Source organism: Schistocerca nitens, chromosome 1 (assembly GCF_023898315.1).
Source record: "Schistocerca nitens isolate TAMUIC-IGC-003100 chromosome 1, iqSchNite1.1, whole genome shotgun sequence".
Lineage (NCBI taxonomy): Eukaryota > Metazoa > Arthropoda > Insecta > Orthoptera > Acrididae > Schistocerca > Schistocerca nitens.
In genome coordinates, this window is record NC_064614.1 from 1112397130 (window position 1) to 1112418620 (window position 21491).

The 21491-nt window shown below is 41.7% G+C and overlaps 1 protein-coding gene and 1 pseudogene across 2 annotated transcripts in view; one reads left to right on the forward strand and one right to left on the reverse strand.

Moving 5' to 3' along the window:
- LOC126238522 (uncharacterized) overlaps positions 1–10906 on the reverse strand; it is an 80359-nt gene extending 69453 nt beyond the window's left edge. Inside the window, exons 1-2 of one of the 2 annotated variants that reach the window (XM_049947797.1) lie at positions 8683–8746; positions 7010–7109 (exon numbers count right to left, since the gene is read on the reverse strand). Coding sequence is in view for 1 of the 2 variants with exons in the window: in XM_049947796.1 (XP_049803753.1) it covers positions 10389–10490 (102 nt within the window). In the remaining variant the exon portion in view is untranslated. Of the gene's footprint in view, positions 1–7009; positions 7110–8682; positions 8747–10388 lie in introns of those variants that run through there. The other variant, XM_049947796.1, reaches the window with a different exon arrangement.
- Positions 10907–14699: 3793 nt separating this feature from the next.
- Positions 14700–14817, forward strand: LOC126211775 (5S ribosomal RNA; annotated as a pseudogene).
- The last annotated feature ends 6674 nt before the right edge of the window (positions 14818–21491 follow it).

Here is a 21491-nt window from a genome sequence, read left to right on the forward strand (position 1 = left end):
TATGAGTCTTCTGCGCACCAACATCATTCCAAGCCTTCAACAATGTAGATGTGTGGGTAGGATAACTTTTATGAAAGGTGGCGCTCCTCCGGACATTGCACAGCCGGTTAGGCGGTTACTGCAGAGGCATTTCGGAAATGCTACAATTATCAGCCCGTCATTTCCCTACAGCCTGACCGTCTGGATCACCTGATCTTAATCAGTGTGACTTCTGGCTGTGGAATTATCTGAAAGACGTTCTGTTCAGTTTCCAACCACCAACGTAGCTGAATTGAAGGCACGCATTGCACGATGTATTCTGGACGTGACACCCGAGACACTCCGATCTGTTGTGGAACACGCTGTTTCTCGATTTCAACTTGTGGCCAAAAACTGTGCATAGTATACTGAACATGTCTTGCATCAGTCTCACGACAGTTGGAAACCGGTGCCATTTGGCCTTTTATGCGGTTTTTGGCCCCAAGACAATTAAAAACCCATGTTATTTTGCTTTTTATGCGTTTTTGCCCACAGGGCAATTGAAATCAGGTTTTTTCCCATCCAGTGTGGTACGACCTTGCCGTGGTGGATAGACTTATTTCCAACCGTTGACTGCCGAACAGCAATCATGTACTCTGAACAGTTCGTATGGTGTAATGCGCAACTCAAACCGTAGCCGCCGTATTTCCATTCATGTGCCATCTGTAGCCGACCGCATTTACGTTAAGACGCCTTGGTCTATTGGCATTCCGCCGTGCGTCAATAATGAGCTGTTCAAATTTGATGTCATTCTGAGCAGTGGTACTCTTTCCGTAACGTTTTGAAACCAGAACTTTAGTTTTACAGCATAATATAATAAACTAACTTGTTTTCAAGTTGTAGATATAAGACCAGTACAACAAATATAAATAAAATAAATGAAAAATAAAACAGAAGTAAAATTCCAAATAAATATAATGCGCATTACACGTAACTTTCATACGCAATGCGACAGTGTTCTGCCTTTTTTCCGAGCACACGAACATTAACACAACTTTCCAGCCACGAATACAAATCAATACTGCAAGATTTTGATTGTTGACACCAATTTGAACTTCTGACAAGAGCTTTCGGTTGGTAGGTACCAATCACACAGTTATGTCACAAAGTAGAGTTTTAAACTAAATGATGCGTAGGATCTTACATCTAGAACGTCAGTCTTATCTGTATTCACAGGAAGAATAAGACACACTTTGGAAGACCACCTCCCAGAATCTCAATTCGGGTTCAGGGAAAAAAGATCCACTATCACAGCAGTGGAGCTGCTTTTTAAAAAACATATGGGAAACCATCAATAAGAAACAAAAATATGCTGTATTCATAGACTTCCCAAAGGCCTTCGACCTCCTCGATCGATCATTAGTAAAAAGGATGCTCGACGAAACCCTGAGAAGAGACAGCGTCTGGACGAGGATCATAAACTCCATAAATGAATGGAACGAGATAAGGATCTCGGACAACCTCGACCTGTCTGAACGAATGAGGCAAACAAACGGAGAACTCCAAGGAGACCCACTATGCCCGCTCCTGTTCATTCTGGCAGCAAAGGACATTATGGAAATCACTCAAGACAAAGATGTCGAAGCATATGCCTACGCGGACGACGTTGTGATTGGCTCAAAAAACTTAAAGAAACAACAGGAGACTATAGAAGTCGTGGAAAAATGGTGCACAAAACACAAGTTCGTAATCAACACCGACAAGACGGAAATGATGGTATTCAGACCAGGCGGGCAAATCCCAAAAACTGCAAGAATTGCACTACAAGGAAAGCAAATATCTATCACAAAAGATTACAAATATCTAGGGATAACACTCCAGCCGTCCGCAAAGTGCTTCACTAAACACACAACAGAGAAAGCGACACAAGCCATCAGAGCGATAAACTAAATAAGTTCCATCAGAACACTAAATCTAGACACAGCTAAGGCACTCTTCAAATCAAAAATAATACCGATACTGGCTTATGGGATAGAAATCATATAGATACACCTAAATGAAAAGAACTTAGAAACATTGGAAAGAGTAAAAGCAACCTATATTAAAAGAGCATTAGGGGTAGCAAAAACCACAAGATCAAGATTAGTCTACCTTCTCGCCCGAGAATCTTTCCTCATAGAGGATCTAAGGACAAGGTTCTAACTTCCCAACACATCAGCATCGGAGAACCTACTAAGATCACTACTCAAGAAAAGAGAGGAAGTACCAACGGAATTCTATGGATCCGGGGCCATGATCGACCGCACTTGGACAGCAGCAAATTTTGAGATGAGACACGTACTTACAAGACTCGCACTACACGGATTCCATCATGAAATTTGTGCAAATACAACATACCACGAACCGTCAAGCCTTTGCAAGTGTACACTATGTGGACAGTCTTGTGAGAGATACCATATAGAAATATGCAACAAGAGGACCAGATCAATTAGAGACTATGCAATAAATGGTTCAAAAGGCAGACACTCAATACAACCTTGTAATTCACTCTCAAATGACTGTAATCTAATGTATAACTATAATGGCTATTTTGCTGCAATAAATCGTTTATTTTAAATATTTATCGAAAAGAAAACTAATCGAGTACCGGAGAAAAGCCCTACAGCTGCAGTATGAACTACAACGAAATTAAAAGTAAAGAAATCGTAGCTACATACTATCAAAAAATACTTTATAGCCATATGTCTCAAATGGAGAGGCGATACGCTAATGCAGTACTAATATACCAATAAACCCCGATACTCTAAAGAATGAACTACCATGCAAAGAACAGATTCAAGTATCTGATTACTTGACAAATGATTTAGCGAGTTAAGTATTTGACGTCAAAGCATGTAAACGAGAAAAGGTTTAAAAAAGATTTGAAATAAGGCTTCAAGTTTGTTGGAAGTCGCTAAGTAGTCTCATTACGAAAGAAGTTTTTCACGCAACTACGTATTTATGAAGTCATACCTGCTGATCTAATGAGTCGTGCAATGATGTATTTTGCAGGTACATTGAGTGATATGCGTACATATTGTCTACAAAGTGAGTTGCGAATAGCATTAGTAGTAAAGAAGTAATAAATTTATACGTCTTTCTTGATACTGAAATTTTACTGATGAAAAACGAAAATATAGTACGCTACAATCTTTTTTTCATCTTTTTGTGGAGGATGTCGTTGAGAAAGGTTTAAAATTATGTGTCAAATTTGTTGCTCTCATTGTCGAACAACAGATGAATAAAGTCCGGGTGTTTGTGCGCCGTCAGTTGCACTGCCTCAAGAGAAACACGCAGTTTCTAATTGTAACGCTTGTCTTATTATTAAAAACCAAATTTTTGCTGCCCCTGGAAGACGTTATCCGCATGCTGCGCTGTTGCCGTATTTCGCGACAATGCAGTTTCATTCACAGAGCAACCGACTCACTCATTCAGATTTCTATGTTACTTTCTTGTAGCAGTATAGCGGTGAACGTGTATCTGTAAACGTTTTAGTGTGATTTCCAAATGAATATCAGATGACGGCAATGACAATGAAGTTCCTCACAAGCAACTTTAATTAAATTGCATGCTTATGGAGTATCGTCTTAGTTGTGCACTGGGTTCGTCATTTCCTGCACAAAGCTCACAGTATATAGTAATCGAAGGAAAATCACCGAATAAAACAGAAGCGTTTGCTAGAGAGTGTTGTAAGCCTTCTGTTGTTACTGATCTGTTTGCAGATGATGGTGTGATTTACCGTCTCATAAAGTAATCAGATGACTAAAACAAATTACAGAACGATTTATGCAAAATATCTGTATGGTGAGAAAAATAGCAATTGACTAATGAAAAGTCGTAAGCCATTCACATGAGTACTAAAAACAATATGGTAAATTTCAGTTTACAGGATAAAACACACAAATCTAAAGGCTGTAAATTCATCTAAATACTTACGGGTTACAATTATGAATAACTTGAATTGCAACGATCACATGGATAATGTGTGGAAAGCAAACCAAAGACCGCGATTTATTGGCAGAACACTAAGAAAATGCAACAGGTCTAGAGACTGCTTACAACACGCTTTTCCGCCCTCTTCTTAAGTTCTGCTGTCCGGTATGGGATCTTTGTGGGGTCCTCATCCGACAGGATTGATCGAAGAGTTTAAAGACGAGCAGCTCGTTTTGTGTTATCAAGAAATGAGCAGAGACTACCGTAGATATGATACGCGAATTGGCGTGGCAATCATAAAAACAAAAGCATTTTTCGTTGTGGCAGGATCTCATGAAATTTCAGTCGCCAACTTTCTTCTCAAAATGTGAAAATACTTTGTTGGCGCCCACCTACATAGGAAGGAATGACCATTACAATAAAATAAGAAGAATTAGAGCGCGCACAGAAAGATTGAAGTGTTTGTGTTTCTCGGACGCTCTTCGAGAATAGAACGGTAGAGTAAGAGTTTGAAGGTGGTTCGATGAAACCTCTGCCAGACACTTAATTGTGGATTGCAGAGTAATCTGGTAGATGTAGATGTAAATGCTACACAAGTGCTTTTGGAGGTTTGTCCCGCGTTTAAACTTTTTCAAATGTGAATCTGAAAGTGAGACCGCTATTTTTGACATTTTGAAGACTCGAGAACGAACTACAGAAGCACGTGTCGGAAAGAAACTGTGCAGAGAATAGTAAACAAAAGTGTCGTAGCCGTAGAAATGTCAGAAAAATTTGTTTTCGTGTCCCCTGGAAAGCATCAAAATCGCAAGATACTTGTAATACAAGCTGATTGTTTTGACAACGGTATTTTAAAGCGCCCCGTGTTTGAAATGTATACTGGGTGTTACAAAAAGGTACGGCCAAACTTTCAGGAAACACTCCTCACACACAAAGAAAGAAAATATGTTATGTGGACATGTGTCCGGAAACGCTTACTTTCCATGTTAGAGCTCGTTTTATTACTTCTCTTCAAATCACGTTAATCATGGAATGGAAACACACAGCAACAGAACGTACCAGCGTGAGTTCAAACACTTTGTTACAGGAAATGTTCAAAATGTCCTCCGTTAGCGAGGATACATGCATCCACCCTCCGTCGCATGGAATCCCTCATGCGCCGATGCAGCCCTGGAGAATGGCGTATTGTATCACAGCCGTCCACAATACGAGCACGAAGAGTCTCTACATTTGGTACCGGGGTTGCGTAGACAAGAACTTTCAAATGCCCCCGTAAATGAAAGTCAAGAGGGTTGAGGTCAGGAGAGCGCGGAGGCCATGGAATTGGTCCGCCTCTACCAATCCATGGGTCACCGAATCTGTTGTTGAGAAGCGTGCGAACACTTCGACTGAAATGTGCAGGAGCTCCATCTTGCATGAACCACATGTTGTGTCGTACTTGTAAAGGCACATGTTCTAGCAGCACAGGTAGAGTATCCCGTATGAAATCATGATAACGTGCTCCATTGAGCGTAGGTGGAAGAACATGGGGCCCAATCGAGACATCACCAACAATGCCTGCCCAAACGTTCACAGAAAATCTGTGTTGATGAGGTGATTGCACAACTGCGTGCGGATTCTCGTCAGCCCACACATGTTGATTGTGAAAATTTACAATTTGATCACGTTGGAATGACGAAACTAAAATGAGATCTAACATGGAAATTAAGCGTTTCCGGACACATGTCCACATAACATCTTTTCTTTATTTGGGTGTGAGAAATGTTTCCTGAAAGTTTGGCAGTACCTTTTTGTAACACCCTGTATAAGAAGGAAACACCCGTCACACAAACTTGTTACAATTATGTCTGAGAAAGTTGGCTTCAAAGGTAGCGATTCGTCAATGCAAAGAATTTTGAAAGACATTGGTTACAAAAATATTAAGAGACGTTTTCGTTGAAAGAAGTGACATAGAAGCAGCACAAACCATGGCCCTTATAAAGATGCACGATGCAAGAGCAGGAGGTAGATCTGCTGTGTATTACAATGATGACACTTTGGTGAGTCAGAATTATTTCATGAATACCTGCTAGAAAATGAGTGATGGTACTGGCGATTTTAAAGTTCCAGTAGGAAAAGGTTCTCGAATACTCATTCTGCATGCTGGCTCTTCTTCTGATTAGTGCGTGAGATTAAACATGTATTTAGGTGTAAGCAAAAAATTAGTAACTACCATTCTTAAATAAACGCTGTCACTTGAACAATTGTTGCCATACCTTGCTTCGAAGTCTGTCATTGTAATTACCATGCCTGCTGTCATTCAGCTGTTACAGAGAAAAGACGAAGTACGAGCACCAGGAAAGGGGATATTGTGCTCTGGCTGAACAATAAAAATATTCAACTCCTGCAGCTCTTAATTCATTAAAAGTCACGCGACAGAATGTACAAATTTGACTTTTTTTGCAGGTGAATGAGGCCACACATTTTTGCGTTTACCCATGTATCGCCGACTGTATAATCCGATATATTTAATTTGTGGACAGGTTACAAGCTGCGTGGGAAAAAAAAAAACAAAATATTCAAGATAACAGACAATGAAACGCTTGTGCATGAAGCAATACACACCATCACCTTCAGTGTGGCCACTGTAAAGTTTCAGAAATAACAGTGACAGGGACGCGAAGATGGACGGAAGTCTTGAACTTATCATCCTAAATTTACAATCAGATGCCTCGGACATGGACTCAGGATAGCAGATGTTATTACGATGTAGATTTAGAAACAAACTAAGTAATAATCTTTTTTGGTTTTAAAAACACATGGTTTTACAATGTTTTTGTCGATATATCAATTGCATACACAGTGCGTGAGGAATTCCTAGCTTTTGTTGATTAGGAATATGTAACCTGGAAGTATTCAGGCTATAATCTTCAACACATTGCCCAAGGAGAAGTTAAGCTTTTACCAGTATGTTGTATGCTCTAATTACTCGCGAGAATGCGGCCGGATAAACTCCTCAAAAGCTACAATATTTCGACAAGTAAACACCAGTCATTTTCAACGCACAAATTCGAAATTGCCTTAAAGCGAAAGGGAGGCTTACCTGTCGAGATATCGATTGTTTTCGACGCTATTCCGTCGAGTTATTCACAGGAGATGATTAATTGTTTGCTTGTTCGATGGGTCTTAAATGCGTACTCCTACTGTAAATTCGAACGAATTAATTTAAACTCATAATGCCTGTTGGCATAAAAAATACGATAATATGGTGACAATTTTTACGATAGTCTTTTGCACTAGTCTTTGCTACCAGTAATTCTTTTTTACGCATAGTGATTTACACTCCTGGAAATTGAAATAAGAACACCGATAATGCATTGTCCCAGGAAGGGGAAACTTTATTGACATATTCCTGGGGTCAGATACATCACATGATCACACTGACAGAACCACAGGCACATAGACACAGGCAACAGAGCACGCACAATGTCGGCACTAGTACAGTGTATATCCACCTTTCGCAGCAATGCAGGCTGCTATTCTCCCATGGAGATGATCGTAGAGATGCTGGATGTAGTCCTGTGGAACGGCTTGCCATGCCATTTCCACCTGGCGCCTCAGTTGGACCAGCGTTCGTGCTGGACGTGCAGACCGCGTGAGACGACGCTTCATCCAGTCCCAAACATGCTCAATGGGGGACAGATCCGGAGATCTTGCTGGCCAGGGTAGTTGACTTACACCTTCTAGAGCACGTTGGGTGGCACGGGATACATGCGGACGTGCACTGTCCTGTTGGAACATCAAGTTCCCTTGCCGGTCTAGGAATGGTAGAACGATGGGTTCGATGACGGTTTGGATGTACCGTGCACTATTCAGTGTCCCCTCGACGATCACCAGTGGTGTACGGCCAGTGTAGGAGATCGCTCCCCACACCATGATGCCGGGTGTTGGCCCTGTGTGCCTCGGTCGTATGCAGTCCTGATTGTGGCGCTCACCTGCACGGCGCCAAACACGCATACGACCATCATTGGCACCAAGGCAGAAGCGACTCTCATCGCTGAAGACGACACGTCTCCATTCGTCCCTCCATTCACGCCTGTCGCGACACCACTGGAGGCGGGCTGCACGATGTTGGGGCGTGAGCGGAAGACGGCCTAACGGTGTGCGGGACCGTAGCCCAGCTTCATGGAGACGGTTGCGAATGGTCCTCGCCGATACCCCAGAAGCAACAGTGTCCCTAATTTGCTGGGAAGTGGCGGTGCGGTCCCCTACGGCACTGCGTAGGATCCTACGGTCTTGGCGTGCATCCGTGCGTCGCTGTGGTCCGGTCCCAGGTCGACGGGCACGTGCACCTTCCACCGACCACTGGCGACAACATCGATGTACTGTGGAGACCTCACGCCCCACGTGTTGAGCAATTCGGCGGTACGTCCACCCGGCCTCCCGCATGCCCACTATACGCCCTCGCTCAAAGTCCGTCAACTGCACATACGGTTCACGTCCACGCTGTCGCGGCATGCTACCAGTGTTAAAGACTGCGATGGAGCTCCGTATGCCACGGCAAACTGGCTGACACTGACGGCGGCGGTGCACAAATGCTGCGCAGCTAGCGCCATTCGACGGCCAACACCGCGGTTCCTGGTGTGTCCGCTGTGCCGTGCGTGTGATCATTGCTTGTACAGCCCTCTCTCAGTGTCCGGAGCAAGTATGGTGGGTCTGACACACCGGTATCAATGTGTTCTTTTTTCCATTTCCAGGAGTGTATATTGAACTCACATACGTTCATTACGCACATGTAAGAAAATTACATGGAGTAGAAGCAGTTGTCAGTAATTTCCAAGAATGATTGCCTATCGAAGTGGATGGGTCCAAACGATACATATCGAACGTACGGTCGTCAATCCATCATGCGACTCTGGTGGCGGGCGTAATGAGTATGGTTACGTGGGTGATTACAGCAACGATAATAGACGAGTGTTACAAAAATACTTGTAATTGCAAATGAGACGAGTTACCTTACTCGTCGTCGGTGTTGTCGTAATGTTAAAGTCCATTACGGTGGTCTGGATGGATAATTTGGAATAGTCGAACTATGTATTCTTCCCGATACTCGTTCGTTTTTTGCACTTTCCGCAATGAAATTGTAACGGTATTTCAGCATCGAAACTGTTCTTACGATGTTTTACATACTTCACACCACCACAGTCTACACAGTCCCTTCTTTCTTCGTCCGGTAGTACTCCATAATGCCGACAAAAGTCGAACAATTTTCTATGCTGGATAAACATGGAATTAGATTGTCCCACGTGAGAGAATCCGCCAAAGAAACGTCAAGAACACCAGACATCCCACTCACTAACGACATAAATAGTTTGGGTTTCCCTAGCAACTCACAAATAATTCACTGAGGTGTGTAATTTAGAGCAAGTAAGCGAACGACGGAAAACAGATAAAAATGACGATCACAAATATTTGATAACAACGCCCGCCACCGGAGTCACATGATCGATTTACGATCGCACGTTCGATATGTATTGTTGGACACCACGACTTCGATAGGCAATCACTCTTGGAAATTACCCAGTTGTTAAACAAATATAATGATTACGGTTTGAAGTTTATTTTGTCGTATATTAAAATTTTACTTATAGTCCACATCGCAATAAATGGCAATTATTGCAACCATTTTCGATTATCTTGTCGTTAGTCAGTCGTCGTTTTGAAAATAAATGTATTTGACGTCTTCACATAACTGCGTCAGCTGTTCAGGCGTCACACAGACGACTGCTATGGAGCAGTGAGCACCACCTCAATACTTGAAGTAATATTTCTCTCCTATAAACGGCTGATCGGAATCGGTTATTCTCTCAAAAATTTGACCGTATAATACGATGTACCGAAGGCAAACGAATCTGATTGTTGTCCGCAGCAACACAGTTCGGCAACAAGGACTTTCCTCGCTCTCTACCGCCACGCGTGCGCAGACTCTCATCCCCTTCGCACTACCCTACCACTCCGCCTCTATGCGCAGAAGCACCGTCCTAACTGATGAGGGCTTGCAAAACGACACGAATTAGAACGAGCACGCAAGGACAGCAGTAGGAAAAGTGAAAGGTTGACTTCTGTTTGTTGGGAGACTTTTAGGTAAGTGTGGTCTATGTACGGAGGAGACAGCATATAGAACAATTGTGCGACCCATGTACTGCTCGAGTGATTGGGATCCCCTACAGGTCGGATTAAAGGAAGACATCAAAGCAATTCAGAGCCGTGTTGTTAGATCTGTTGCTGGTGGATTCGAACATCACGCGAATGTCACGGAGATGGTAAGGATTGAAAACAACACAAGGGAATTTAGTGTTAAAGTGCAACCCCAGAAATCGTAACAGATTCGAAAGAAAACGGCAATTTTACAGTGGTCATTGCAGCAACGACAAAAGAAGAGCGTTACAAAAATACTTGTATTTGCAATGTAAACAACTTACCTCACTCGTCGTCGGTGTTATCGTCATATGAAATTCCATTACGGTGGTCTGGATGGATAATTTAGAAGAGTCGAACCATGTATCTTCCTGATACTCGTTCATTTCCCGCACTCTCCGCAATGAAACTGTAACGGTATTTCAGCATCGAAACTGTTCTTACAAAGTTTTACACACTTCGCACCACCACAGTCTATACAGACCCTGCTTTCCTCGTCCGGTAGCACTCCATATTTGCGACATAAAGTCGTACAATTTTCTACGCTGGTAAACATGGAATTAGATTTTTCCATGTGAGAGAATCCGCCAAAGAAACGTTAAGAACACCACACATCCCACTCACTAACGACATAATTCATCTGGGTTTCCCTAGCAACTCACAAACAATTCGTGGAGGTATGTAATTTAGAGCAACTAAGGGAACGACGAAAAACAGGTAAAAATGACGATCACAAATAATTGATCACAACACCCGCCACCGGAATCGCATGATCGATTTACCACCGCGCGTTCGATATGTATCGTTTGGACCCCACGACTTCGATAGGCAATCATTCTTGGAAATTACCAAAAAAACAGCTACATATTTGTGATAACGAAGGTTATAAGACCGAGTGGTTCTCATTGGCTACCGTGCACAATCAGCTGACTGGGTACGCCCAATGATAACAAACTGTCAACAGCATCACGCAATCGGAAGTCCGCCTACATCATAAGTGCCCTTTAGCCCTATTGCTGTCTTCACAATGATGATAATAAATGTAGCAACACGCTTCTGAATTCCTTCGATGTCTCCCTTCAATCCTATCTGTTGAGGACCCCCTACATTAGAGCAGTACTCATAAATGGGTCGTATGAATGTTCTATACAATGTTGAGTTCGTGGTAGTTCCTATGATGTATTGTTCCGAAATTTAATCGCCAATGAAAGACTGATGAACTGTGCAACTTCCAGTAATTATAATTTCCGAGTAACAGCTGCATAAAAGAAGTAAGAGTTCATTCAAGCTGCGCATAACTGATTAAGCTATCCTTGAGCATAATATATTCATACGACAAGGAAACTATCCAGTAAATACTCACAACCAATTCCAGTTTTTCTATAGTGCGATCCAACACTTTCAGTATTCGGTCTGTCTCTATGGACAACTCGACCTGCAAAGCAAATTCAGTCTCATTGTTGGTGTTATCTTTCTCTGTAGACGATTCCTGCCGCTTCGTGGTGGACATAATTACGGCGCGGGGTGCGCAACGAATAATTTGTTTCCGCACACGTCGTAACCATGGAAATCAAGTAGAGTTATAATTTCTTTGAGAATGGTATTGTCTTTTCTAAGAGTAAACGTGCTGTTTACAGATACGAATTAAACTGTAGTTTCAGATATAATGAGGTTCGCAATAAGAGCGAACTTAAAAGTAAAGGAAACTTGGGAGAACTGTAGCGCAGTTGTAAGGCACTGAACGCATGGGTCTAGTTTAGCAGGGGATACAACCCGTCAGCTTTGACCAATGACGTCAGAATTGGCCAGAGAGCATGTATTACAAAGATGAAAGAGCTGAGAAGAATGTTCAGAAACAAAGGAATGCAAGAGAGAAAAACTGTGCTTCACATAAATAAGGGCCAGTAGTATTTTCACGTTAACGATATCGCGTGCTTGTATCTTAGTATTTCTCCGCAAAATACAATGGAAAGAAATGAATGAAATATATTACTAGGAAAGAATACATCACGTTACGTGTATGTCAGTTGTATCTCGAAATTCTTTCGAACTGTATTGTTTAAGTGCAGTACGTGATACAAGTTCAGCGTACGTCGATTTCTTAGTTTCAACCAGCATTGTATTATATGTATACCAGACTTCCGTTGACCTCTATATATGTACACTGGTAACGAAAACGTGGAAATAGACGTTAAGTTACATTTGCAACCTCTACCTCAATTGAACTACACGGAGACAAGACGACGACGCATGTAGAATTTGTATCCCGTACTTCACTATGGGGTACAGTTTTCTTGTTGCTGAAATAGTTCAAATGGCTCTGAGACTTATGGGACTCAAATTCTGAGGTCATCAGTCCCCTAGAACTTAGATCTACTTAAACCTAACTAACCTAACGACATCACACACATCCATGCCCCAGGCAGGATTCGAACCTGTGACCGTAGCGGTCGCGCGGTTCCAGAGTGTAGCGCCTAGAACCGCTCGGCCACTCCGGCCGGCTTTCTTGTTGCGTTGGACGCTAATAGTATCCCATTCGTTATTTGAGCTATATAGCTATACGCAACATTTGTATCTTGCTCGCCAATTGACATATATATTGTCAGTGTAAAGGCGAAGTGAAGGACGGGATACAAATTTTAGTTGAGTCGTCAGTGTAAAGGCGAAGTGAAGGACGGGATGCAAATTTTAGTTGTGTCAGGGGTTTCGCCGGTGATACAGCAAGTACACATTCGAAAATGTCATACTGATATTAGTGCTGGGAAACGAAAGAAGATCGACAGCTGAGAAATTTCTATTACGTACTTCACAACACGAAAATACACATATTGGTGGAGTAAAACAGTGAAATATGTCAAAATAGTGAAATACAGTGAAAGAAGCAAATGGAAAAGTGAACTTACCACACAGAAATATCGAGGGATAACCGAAGCTCGCCTAGATAGACAGTAACGAAAATTACATACCCACAAACAGAAAAATCCATTCCTATAAACGAAAATAAGACACTAAAAATTGTTCTACAATAACAAAATAATACTCCAAGTTACCTCAATATCATTGCGAATAATTTTGATGTATAATGATAGCGCTTATTGGGAACACAGAACTGTTTTATTATCTATGCCTCGAAGTGAAGACATTACTATCTATGACTAATGTATGACGTCATTGGTCAAAGCCGACGGGTTGTATTGGTGGTTGTATCCCTTGCTTCACTAGACCCGAACGCATTGTCCAAGATTAAAGTCCTCCTGCAATGTTTTGTTTTGTGTTTGTCTGTGTGTTTATTTACATCGCGGCTGTCAAAACATTTTTCGCTCCCGCCTCCAGAGGAGCTGTTTAATTCACATTAGGAATGTGCTTATTATGGTTAACTATTGTTTTTCAGGGAGTATCTTACTTACTTTGTTGGTTACGCGCTAAATAGTTATTGATGTTTCTCGATGGAAGATTCTATTTGTATATAGATCTTCTCTGAAGCTGTTGAATCCCCATAAGTTTCCTTCCTGCGTCAAGCAATAGCGTATTCGGGTGGATGGCGGTTATAATCCCGCTCCAGTCATCTAGATTTAGCTTTTCCATGATTTCTTTAACGCGTGTGACGCAAAAATACTTGGATGTTTCCTCTGAATGGATACAGTCGATTTCCAAGTCGTTAGGTTCAAATGGCTCTGAGCACTATGGGACTTAACTCCTAAGGTCATCAGTCCCCTAGAACTTAGAACTATTTAAACCTAACTAACCTAAGGACATCACACACATCCCTGCCCGAGGCAGGATTCGAACCTGCGACCGTAGCGGTCGCGCGGTTCCAGACTGTAGCGCCTAGAACCGCTCGGCCATTCCAGCCGGCGTCGTTAGGAATCTGCGATATTAACCGTTGGATTTGATAAATTACTTAATGGTTGCTCTGACATCACTTCTTGATGCTCAATTTGCATCGCATATTTTCTTTAATAACGCTAATCGTTGTCATATTTTCGTTGGTTGCGAGATAAATTACGGTTTTAAGGCCCCTGCACACGCACCAATTGTCTATCGACCGACCGACCAACCAATTTCGTGGCATTCTACTTCACACGTCCCCACCATCTGCACTCAGCGCTTATAACGCCACCCCGTTGTTGTGATTGAGTTTAAGTTTTGTTTTACACAGAAACAAAAACTGATGTTTGCCTTGGCTTTTTTAGACGTAACAAGGCCAAAAAAAGGCGGGGGAAAGATATGGGCAAAGAAGTGGCTAAGGCAAGGAAAAAGGTTCACCCACGTTCTGTTACTAAATCTAAGAATGGATGAATCGTGGATTTCGGAGCTGCTGAACATCATGAAACCATTCTTAAGGACAACAATGGTCATGAGAGAAGCTGTAAGCTGCGAGGAGAGGCTGTTAGCTACTTTGTGATTTTCTAGCCACCGGCAGAAGTTAAGAGGACCTCAAATTCAGTACTGTTGTTTCCCCACAATTATTAAGTAAAATGATATTTGAAACCTGCAACGTGATATATAGTTGACTGAGGAAATGCATCATAGTGAAGCAAAATAAATAAATGTAAACGTTATTTATTTATTTCTGTACGTAGCATAAAAGATAGGGCAACGACCTTGCCGCAGTGGATACACCGGTTCCCGTGAGATCACCGAAGTTAAGCGCTGTCGGGCGTGGTCGGCACTTGGATGGGTGACCATCCAGGCTGCCATGCGCTGTTGCCATTTTTCGGTCGTGCACTCAGTCTCGTGATGCCAATTGAGGAGCTACTCGATCGTATAGTAGCGGCTTCGATCAAGAATACCTCTTACGACAGGGAGAGCGGTGTGTTGACCCCACGCCCCTCCTATCCGCATCCTCCAGCGAGGATGGCATGGCGGTCGGATGGTCCCGGTAGGCCACTCGTGGCCTGAAGACGGAGTGCTTAGCATAAAAGATAGCCTGTAGATTTAAGAAACTCATTTCAAATTCGATGAAAAAAGACAACACATCGTTGTAATGCACATCATCTAATGAATACAGTAACGGATACAAATGGACGAGAAGAGGTCGTATGTGTCCGGAAATGTATCGTTGCCACGGTAGATGGCGCTGACGAACGACACAGTTCCTCTGACCACGTTACGTGTGTTCCACGTGAGTTGTAGGCTGTGTGATTGATGCAGCGTGCTGTAAAGCAGCAAAATGGTGTGGTATTCATGTCGGGAACAAGCCGAGATGGTGTTGCGCACGGCCAAGCAGAAGGAAACGGTCGAGAAGCAGCATGGCTCTTCGAAAACAGGTACTCTCACACACACCAGCCACATCTCACAACATTTCAAGCCCCTTTTTGCCGTTAGTGTGATCATGGGTCATCTCAGATAGACGAACGTGCAGGGAGACGGAGGACTGTGCGTACACCAAGTTTGGAGGATCAGTTTCTACAGGATATTGAGACGAACCCCGGTACAATATCCAGGCAAGTGGTCCGCCAACATGGCGTAAGCCGAAAATCATTTATGTGTATCCTGCAAGACAACCGCCACTTTAAACATCTGTTGGGACGTGGATGTGATGCAGCTCTGTACTGGGTTCTGGAATGATTTGTTTGCGTTGCACGCACACCGTCCATTTCCGCATACAACTTCATATGACCTTTTCAAGTCAGTCCCTGCAGTTTGTCGGTTTTATTAATGTTCACCTTGTATAGAGTCGTATTCTAGAGCAGGGGTCCTCAGACTTTTTCCTTTGCGCCCCCTTCTTGAAACATAACTTATTTTGCCCCCCTCCCCTAATTTTTGTTTCTTCCTCAGCTCATTTCATATGTGACAAAAAAAAAACGGCCAATACACTTGTATGAACATGAAGAGGTCAGATGGAAACCCAGTTCTAAGCAAAGGAGAGAAAGCAGAAAGGTGGGAGGAGTATATAGAGAGTCTGTACAAGGGTGATGTACTTGAGAACAATATTATGGAAATGGAAGAGGATAAAGATGAAGATGAAATGGGAGATGTGATACTGCTTGAAGAGTTTGACAGAGCACTGAAAGACCTAAGCCGAAACAAGGCCCCAGGAGTAGACAACATTCCATTAGAACTACTGATAGCCTTGGAAGAGCCAGCCCTGACAAAACTCTACCGTCTGGTGAGCAAGATGTATGAGGCAAGCGAAATACCCTCAGACGTCAAGGAAAATATAATAATTCCAATCCCAAAGAAAGCAGGTGTTGACAGATGTGAAAGTTACCGAACTATCAGTTTAATAAGCCACAGCTGCAAAATACTAACATGAATTCTTTATAGACGAATGGAAAAACTGGTAGAAGGCGACCTCGGGGAAGATCAGGTTGGATTCCGTAGAAATGTTAGAACACGTGAGGCAATACTGACCCTACGACTTACCTTAGAAAATAGATTAAGGAAAGGCAAACCTACGTTTCTAGCGTTTGTAGACTTAGAGAAAGCTTTTGACAATGTTGACTGGAATACTCTCTTTCAAATTCTGAAGGTGGCAGTGGTAAAATACAGGGAGCGAAAGGCTATTTACAATTTGTACAGAAACCAGATGGCAGTTATAAGAGTCGAGGGGCATGAAACGGAAGCAGTGGTTGGGAAGGGAGTGGGACAGGGTTGCAGCCTATCCCCGATGTTATTCAGTCTGTATATTGAGCAAGCAGTAAAGGAAACAAAAGAAAAACTTGGAGTAGGAATTAAAATACATGGAGAAGAAATAAAAACTTTTAGGTTCGCCGATGACATTGTAATTGTCAGAGACGGCAAAGGACTTGGAACAGCAGCTGAAGGAATGGACAGTGTCTTGAAAGGAGAATATAAGATGAACATCAACAAAAGCAAAACGAGGATAAAGGAATGTAGTCGAATTAAATCGGGTGATGCTGAGGGTATTAGATTAGGAAATGAGACGCTTAAAGTAGTAAATGAGTTTTGCTATTTGGGGAGCAAAATAACAGATGATGGTCGAAGTAGAGAGGATATAAAATGTAGACAGGCAATGGCAAGGAAAGCGTTTCTGAAGAAGAGTAATTTTGTCAACATCGAGTATAGATTTAAGTGTCGGGAAGTCCTTTCTGAAAGTATTTGTATGGAGTGTAGCCATGTATGGAAGTGAAACGTGGACGATAAATAGTTTGGACAAGAAGAGAATAGAAGCTTTCGAAATGTGGTGCTATAGAAGAATGCTGAAGATTACATGGGTAGATCACATAACTAATGAGGAAGTATTGAATAGAATTGGGAGAAGAGAAATTTGTGGGACACCTTGACTAGAAGAAGGGATCGGTTGGTAGGACATGTTCTGAGGCATCAAGGGATCACCAATTTAGTATTGGAGGGCAGCGTGGAGGCTAAAAATCGTAGAGGGAGACAAGAGGTGAATACACTAAGCAGATTCAGAAGGATGCAAGTTGCAGTAGGTACTGGGAGATGAAGGAGCTTACACAGGATAGAGTAGCATGGAGAGCTGCATCAAACCAGTCTCTGGACTAAAGACCACAACAACAACATCATCTATTTACACGTCTAATTACTGCGACTCTCAGTTACAATAATAATAGTTAGGGAGGGTCCCTCTAGCACATCAGAGTTAAACATTTTTTTAATAAATTATGATAAATTTCTATTATTCAATGGTGGTGGAAGTTAACAATTACAACTAGTATCAGAACCAAGAAAATACGTATATTTCATTGCACATTGTTTACAAATTGGTTGACAAACTAGTTAGTTGGTTAGTTAGAAAATACGTGTATTTCATTGCACATTGTTTACAAATTGGTTGACAAACTAGTTAGTTGGTTAGTTTAACATATAAAGTGCTTTTAGTACATGTAGAATGTTTTTGTATTTGAAAGATTACACGTAAAATGACGATAGAACAGTAGTTAACTTTAAAATGCCAATTTAAAAACTGTTACATTCAAATTGATCACCAAAAACGGAAATAAACAAGAGCAAAAATGGACTCGGTTCAAAATTCGGAAATTTTCTGACGTATGCAAGTTTAGTGTGATGTGTGTGCTTCCAGTCTTGGTTGAATCTTTGAAACAGCAACTCACAAATCCCTTTTCCAGCTGGCGTCGAGACCAATGTCTTGATTAATACCATGGTGGAAAATGTTGATCCACACTAGTAAGTAGATGCAATGCGTAACAACAAGTCCATTGCTCTTCTTGGTAAGTTTGGGTATTCGTTCCGATTCTGCGCCAAGTGGTTTAGCACTTGAAAGTTCTATTCGCCCCTCCTGTTCTTCTGGTCTGTTGTCGATCGTATCGAGGTTATTGTGGAGCCAGTCATACTTATATAAAGGTTCTGGAAATTTATCCTCGAATTGTTGACGAAAGTTTTCGAAACATATTGCGCCAATTCTACTAATTTTAACTGTAGCCAACTCATTTTCATTAACGAAATCATTCAGATAAGAAAACGTGTCGCAGTTTCCTTTCTCCATCTGAGTTTTCCAAAGGCCAAGTTTTCCCTTAAATACAAGAACTATCTCGCTTAGAATGAAGATATGACTATTTCGGCCTTGATGCGTCGGTCAAGCTCATTCAGTTACTATAAGACATCGGCCAAATAGCATAATAGCAGATGCCATTTTTCAGCCAGAAAAAGTGCCGCGAGTGTGGGATTGCTGTTCGATAGGAAAAGACGAGGATCATCCTTCAGATCCACAACGGGACGAATAAATTTACCACGAGAGAACCAACATAAATCCATGTGCAAAAGAAGCGAATCATGGTTAGAACCCATCTCCTCGCAAAAAATGGAAAATAGCCTACTATTTAAAGCTCACGCTTTCACAAATTCTACAAAACTGATTGCATCGTTCAGCACTTTACTGACTTCCGATTGTACTACTTTAGAAGCCAAAGCCGTTCTGTGTATCACGCAATGAATGAATTTTGCAGAAGGAGAAACAGTACACGCTTTTCCCATGAATGCCTTTTTGTTACAGTAAATGCTGCAGACCCATCGGTACATACAGAATGTCAACACAATTTGCCCATAACAGATTGTTGTCAACGATAAAGGAATTCGCAAGAAAGAAAATATCTTCGCCTGAAGTCATCTCTTCCACAGCTTTACAAAAACAAGAACTGGAAAAGATTTCCGATATCAGTACTGGCATCAAGTTAGTGTGAATCCTGGGCTATCATGAAGACGTTGTAACAATTGTTTTTTCTTGCCAGTGGCTGGTGTATCAACATGAGGAGCCACGTTGTCATCTGAGAGTACGATCGACTTCATGCATGAATCTTCTCCATGCATGATTTCGCACATTTTGATGGCGGTGAGAAGAAGTAATTTCTCCTCAATAATGTGTGGTGATTTGTGTTTGCATTTATGTAGGATGCCTCTACGGATGTTCTTGGGGCTTTTTTGGGAACTGATATCTGTTTTTTTGAGGAATCTGACACTGATTTTTTGTTGTTAGTCATGGCACTTAAAAAAATTCGATGAGTTTACTGACATGGTTGGGACGTTTTGTCTACAGGTGTCTCTTTAGTTTTATATGCTTCAAGTTATCGTTGGCTAAAATCTTCAAACAAAGAATACTTTGTGGTCGTTCCCCATTATTCTAGTGAAGGGAAGTAAATCCTGATGTCAGATAATCAACTTGATATTTACGCATACCGTGAATCACTTTGATGGGGCTGGCCGGGGTGGCCGAGCGTTTCTAGGCGCTACAGTCTGTAAGTGCGCGACCGCTACGGTAGCAGGTTCGAATCCTGCCTCGGGCTTGGCTGTGTGTGATGTCCTTAGGTTAGTTAGGTTTAAGTAGTTCTAAGTTCTAGGGGACTGATGACCTCAGAAGTTAAGTCCCATAGTGTTCAGAACCATTTGAACCATTTGAACTTTCATGGTATGAAATTACGAATCAGCCACTGATCTGTGGGAATAGCGCAACTTGTAACTCCGGTTAACTACTTCTACTAAACACGCACTAGAATTCAACTTCTAGCTAACTCACTACCTCTGAACTGACTCCGGAAGCATCGCTGAAATCGAGCGGACAGTGACAATGGCTGTGATTATTAACAGGCTGTTCTTGTCGTTAGAGTTGCAAGGAAGTGGTAGTCACAGTCTCACGTTGTCAAACTGCTTATTGTCGTTGATATGTAGCTGGGCTCAGCTGGTCAGTTCCTGTGAAATAAGACAGCCAGTTAACGATGGCGAAGCTTCCTATTTTGGTTAACTGAAATTAGAATCTGACGTTAGGAATATTAGTTCACAGGATGTTTTATTCTTACATAGTATGAAATATTAATATTTCAAAGAGAGCCAGTGCGCCCCTCTATTACTCTCTCCGCCACAATCCCGCCCCCCCCCCCCCCCCCATCCCCGAAAGCGAACCACTTGGAAGGACAGCTGTTCTAGTGTACTCCAGCGCAGCGAGACATTATAAACTAGGATGCCTTTTGTGAAATAACGTCTCGCGTGACTCGGTAGAAATAATTATTTATGTCAAAGGAAAAATATATTTTGCGTTAACTGCAGCGAACATGTAACGCTGATTGTCTTGAGTGTTAATGCCAAGCTTACTGTGATCGACGCGGCATTAACATCTCTGTTACTTCTATAATTTACGACGCGTGACCGATTTTACGCTCTCTACATTTCTAGCGCATTTGTTATCCTCTAGAACTAACAGATTCTATCTTGTCATACATTTTAGCTCTAGTGAGCTATACTTCTTAATATTGTAATTATTACTTTTGTCTTATTACGTATTATTCATCGCAGTTACCGCGATATTATTATTTCGCACAGTGATTTGCTCTGCTGATGAGCATTCTAATTTCTAAACAGGAAATATTAAACTTTATTAACGATAACTAATATTCGCCGTAAATTGGAAAATTCCATTGTGTTTTCTTTGCAGAAGATGTCTGCCAAGAAATATGTCAATGTAAGAAAAAAAATTTTCTACGTAATAATCTCAATTGTTGTAAAAAGAAGGGGTTTTCACAAAATTATTTAGTAGTTAGATTTCCAGAGTCTCAGATATTTTGTATTTGATCATTAGTCGACCCCCACTTCTGGACACTAATAAGAAAAAATACTGTTCTTTGCAAAGTTTTACCCTGCTCATTAAAAGCTAGCCATCATACAAACCAAAAACGATATATTTACCGCTGAATGACTTCTTCCAGAACTTTGCTACAGAAACTATAAAAGGTAAATCTCATGTCAATAGAAATCATCTCAATTGTAAAATATTCTCTCTATTTGACATTCTTTCAAGTAATTTAACTAGTGATATTTTACTTTACTATTGTGGACAGAGTTGTCAATGCCGGAAACGAAAAAAGTATCTACATCTATACTCGGTAAACCACTGTGAAGTGCATGGCAGATGGTACCTCTCATTGCACCAATTATTAGGTCTTTTTCCCATT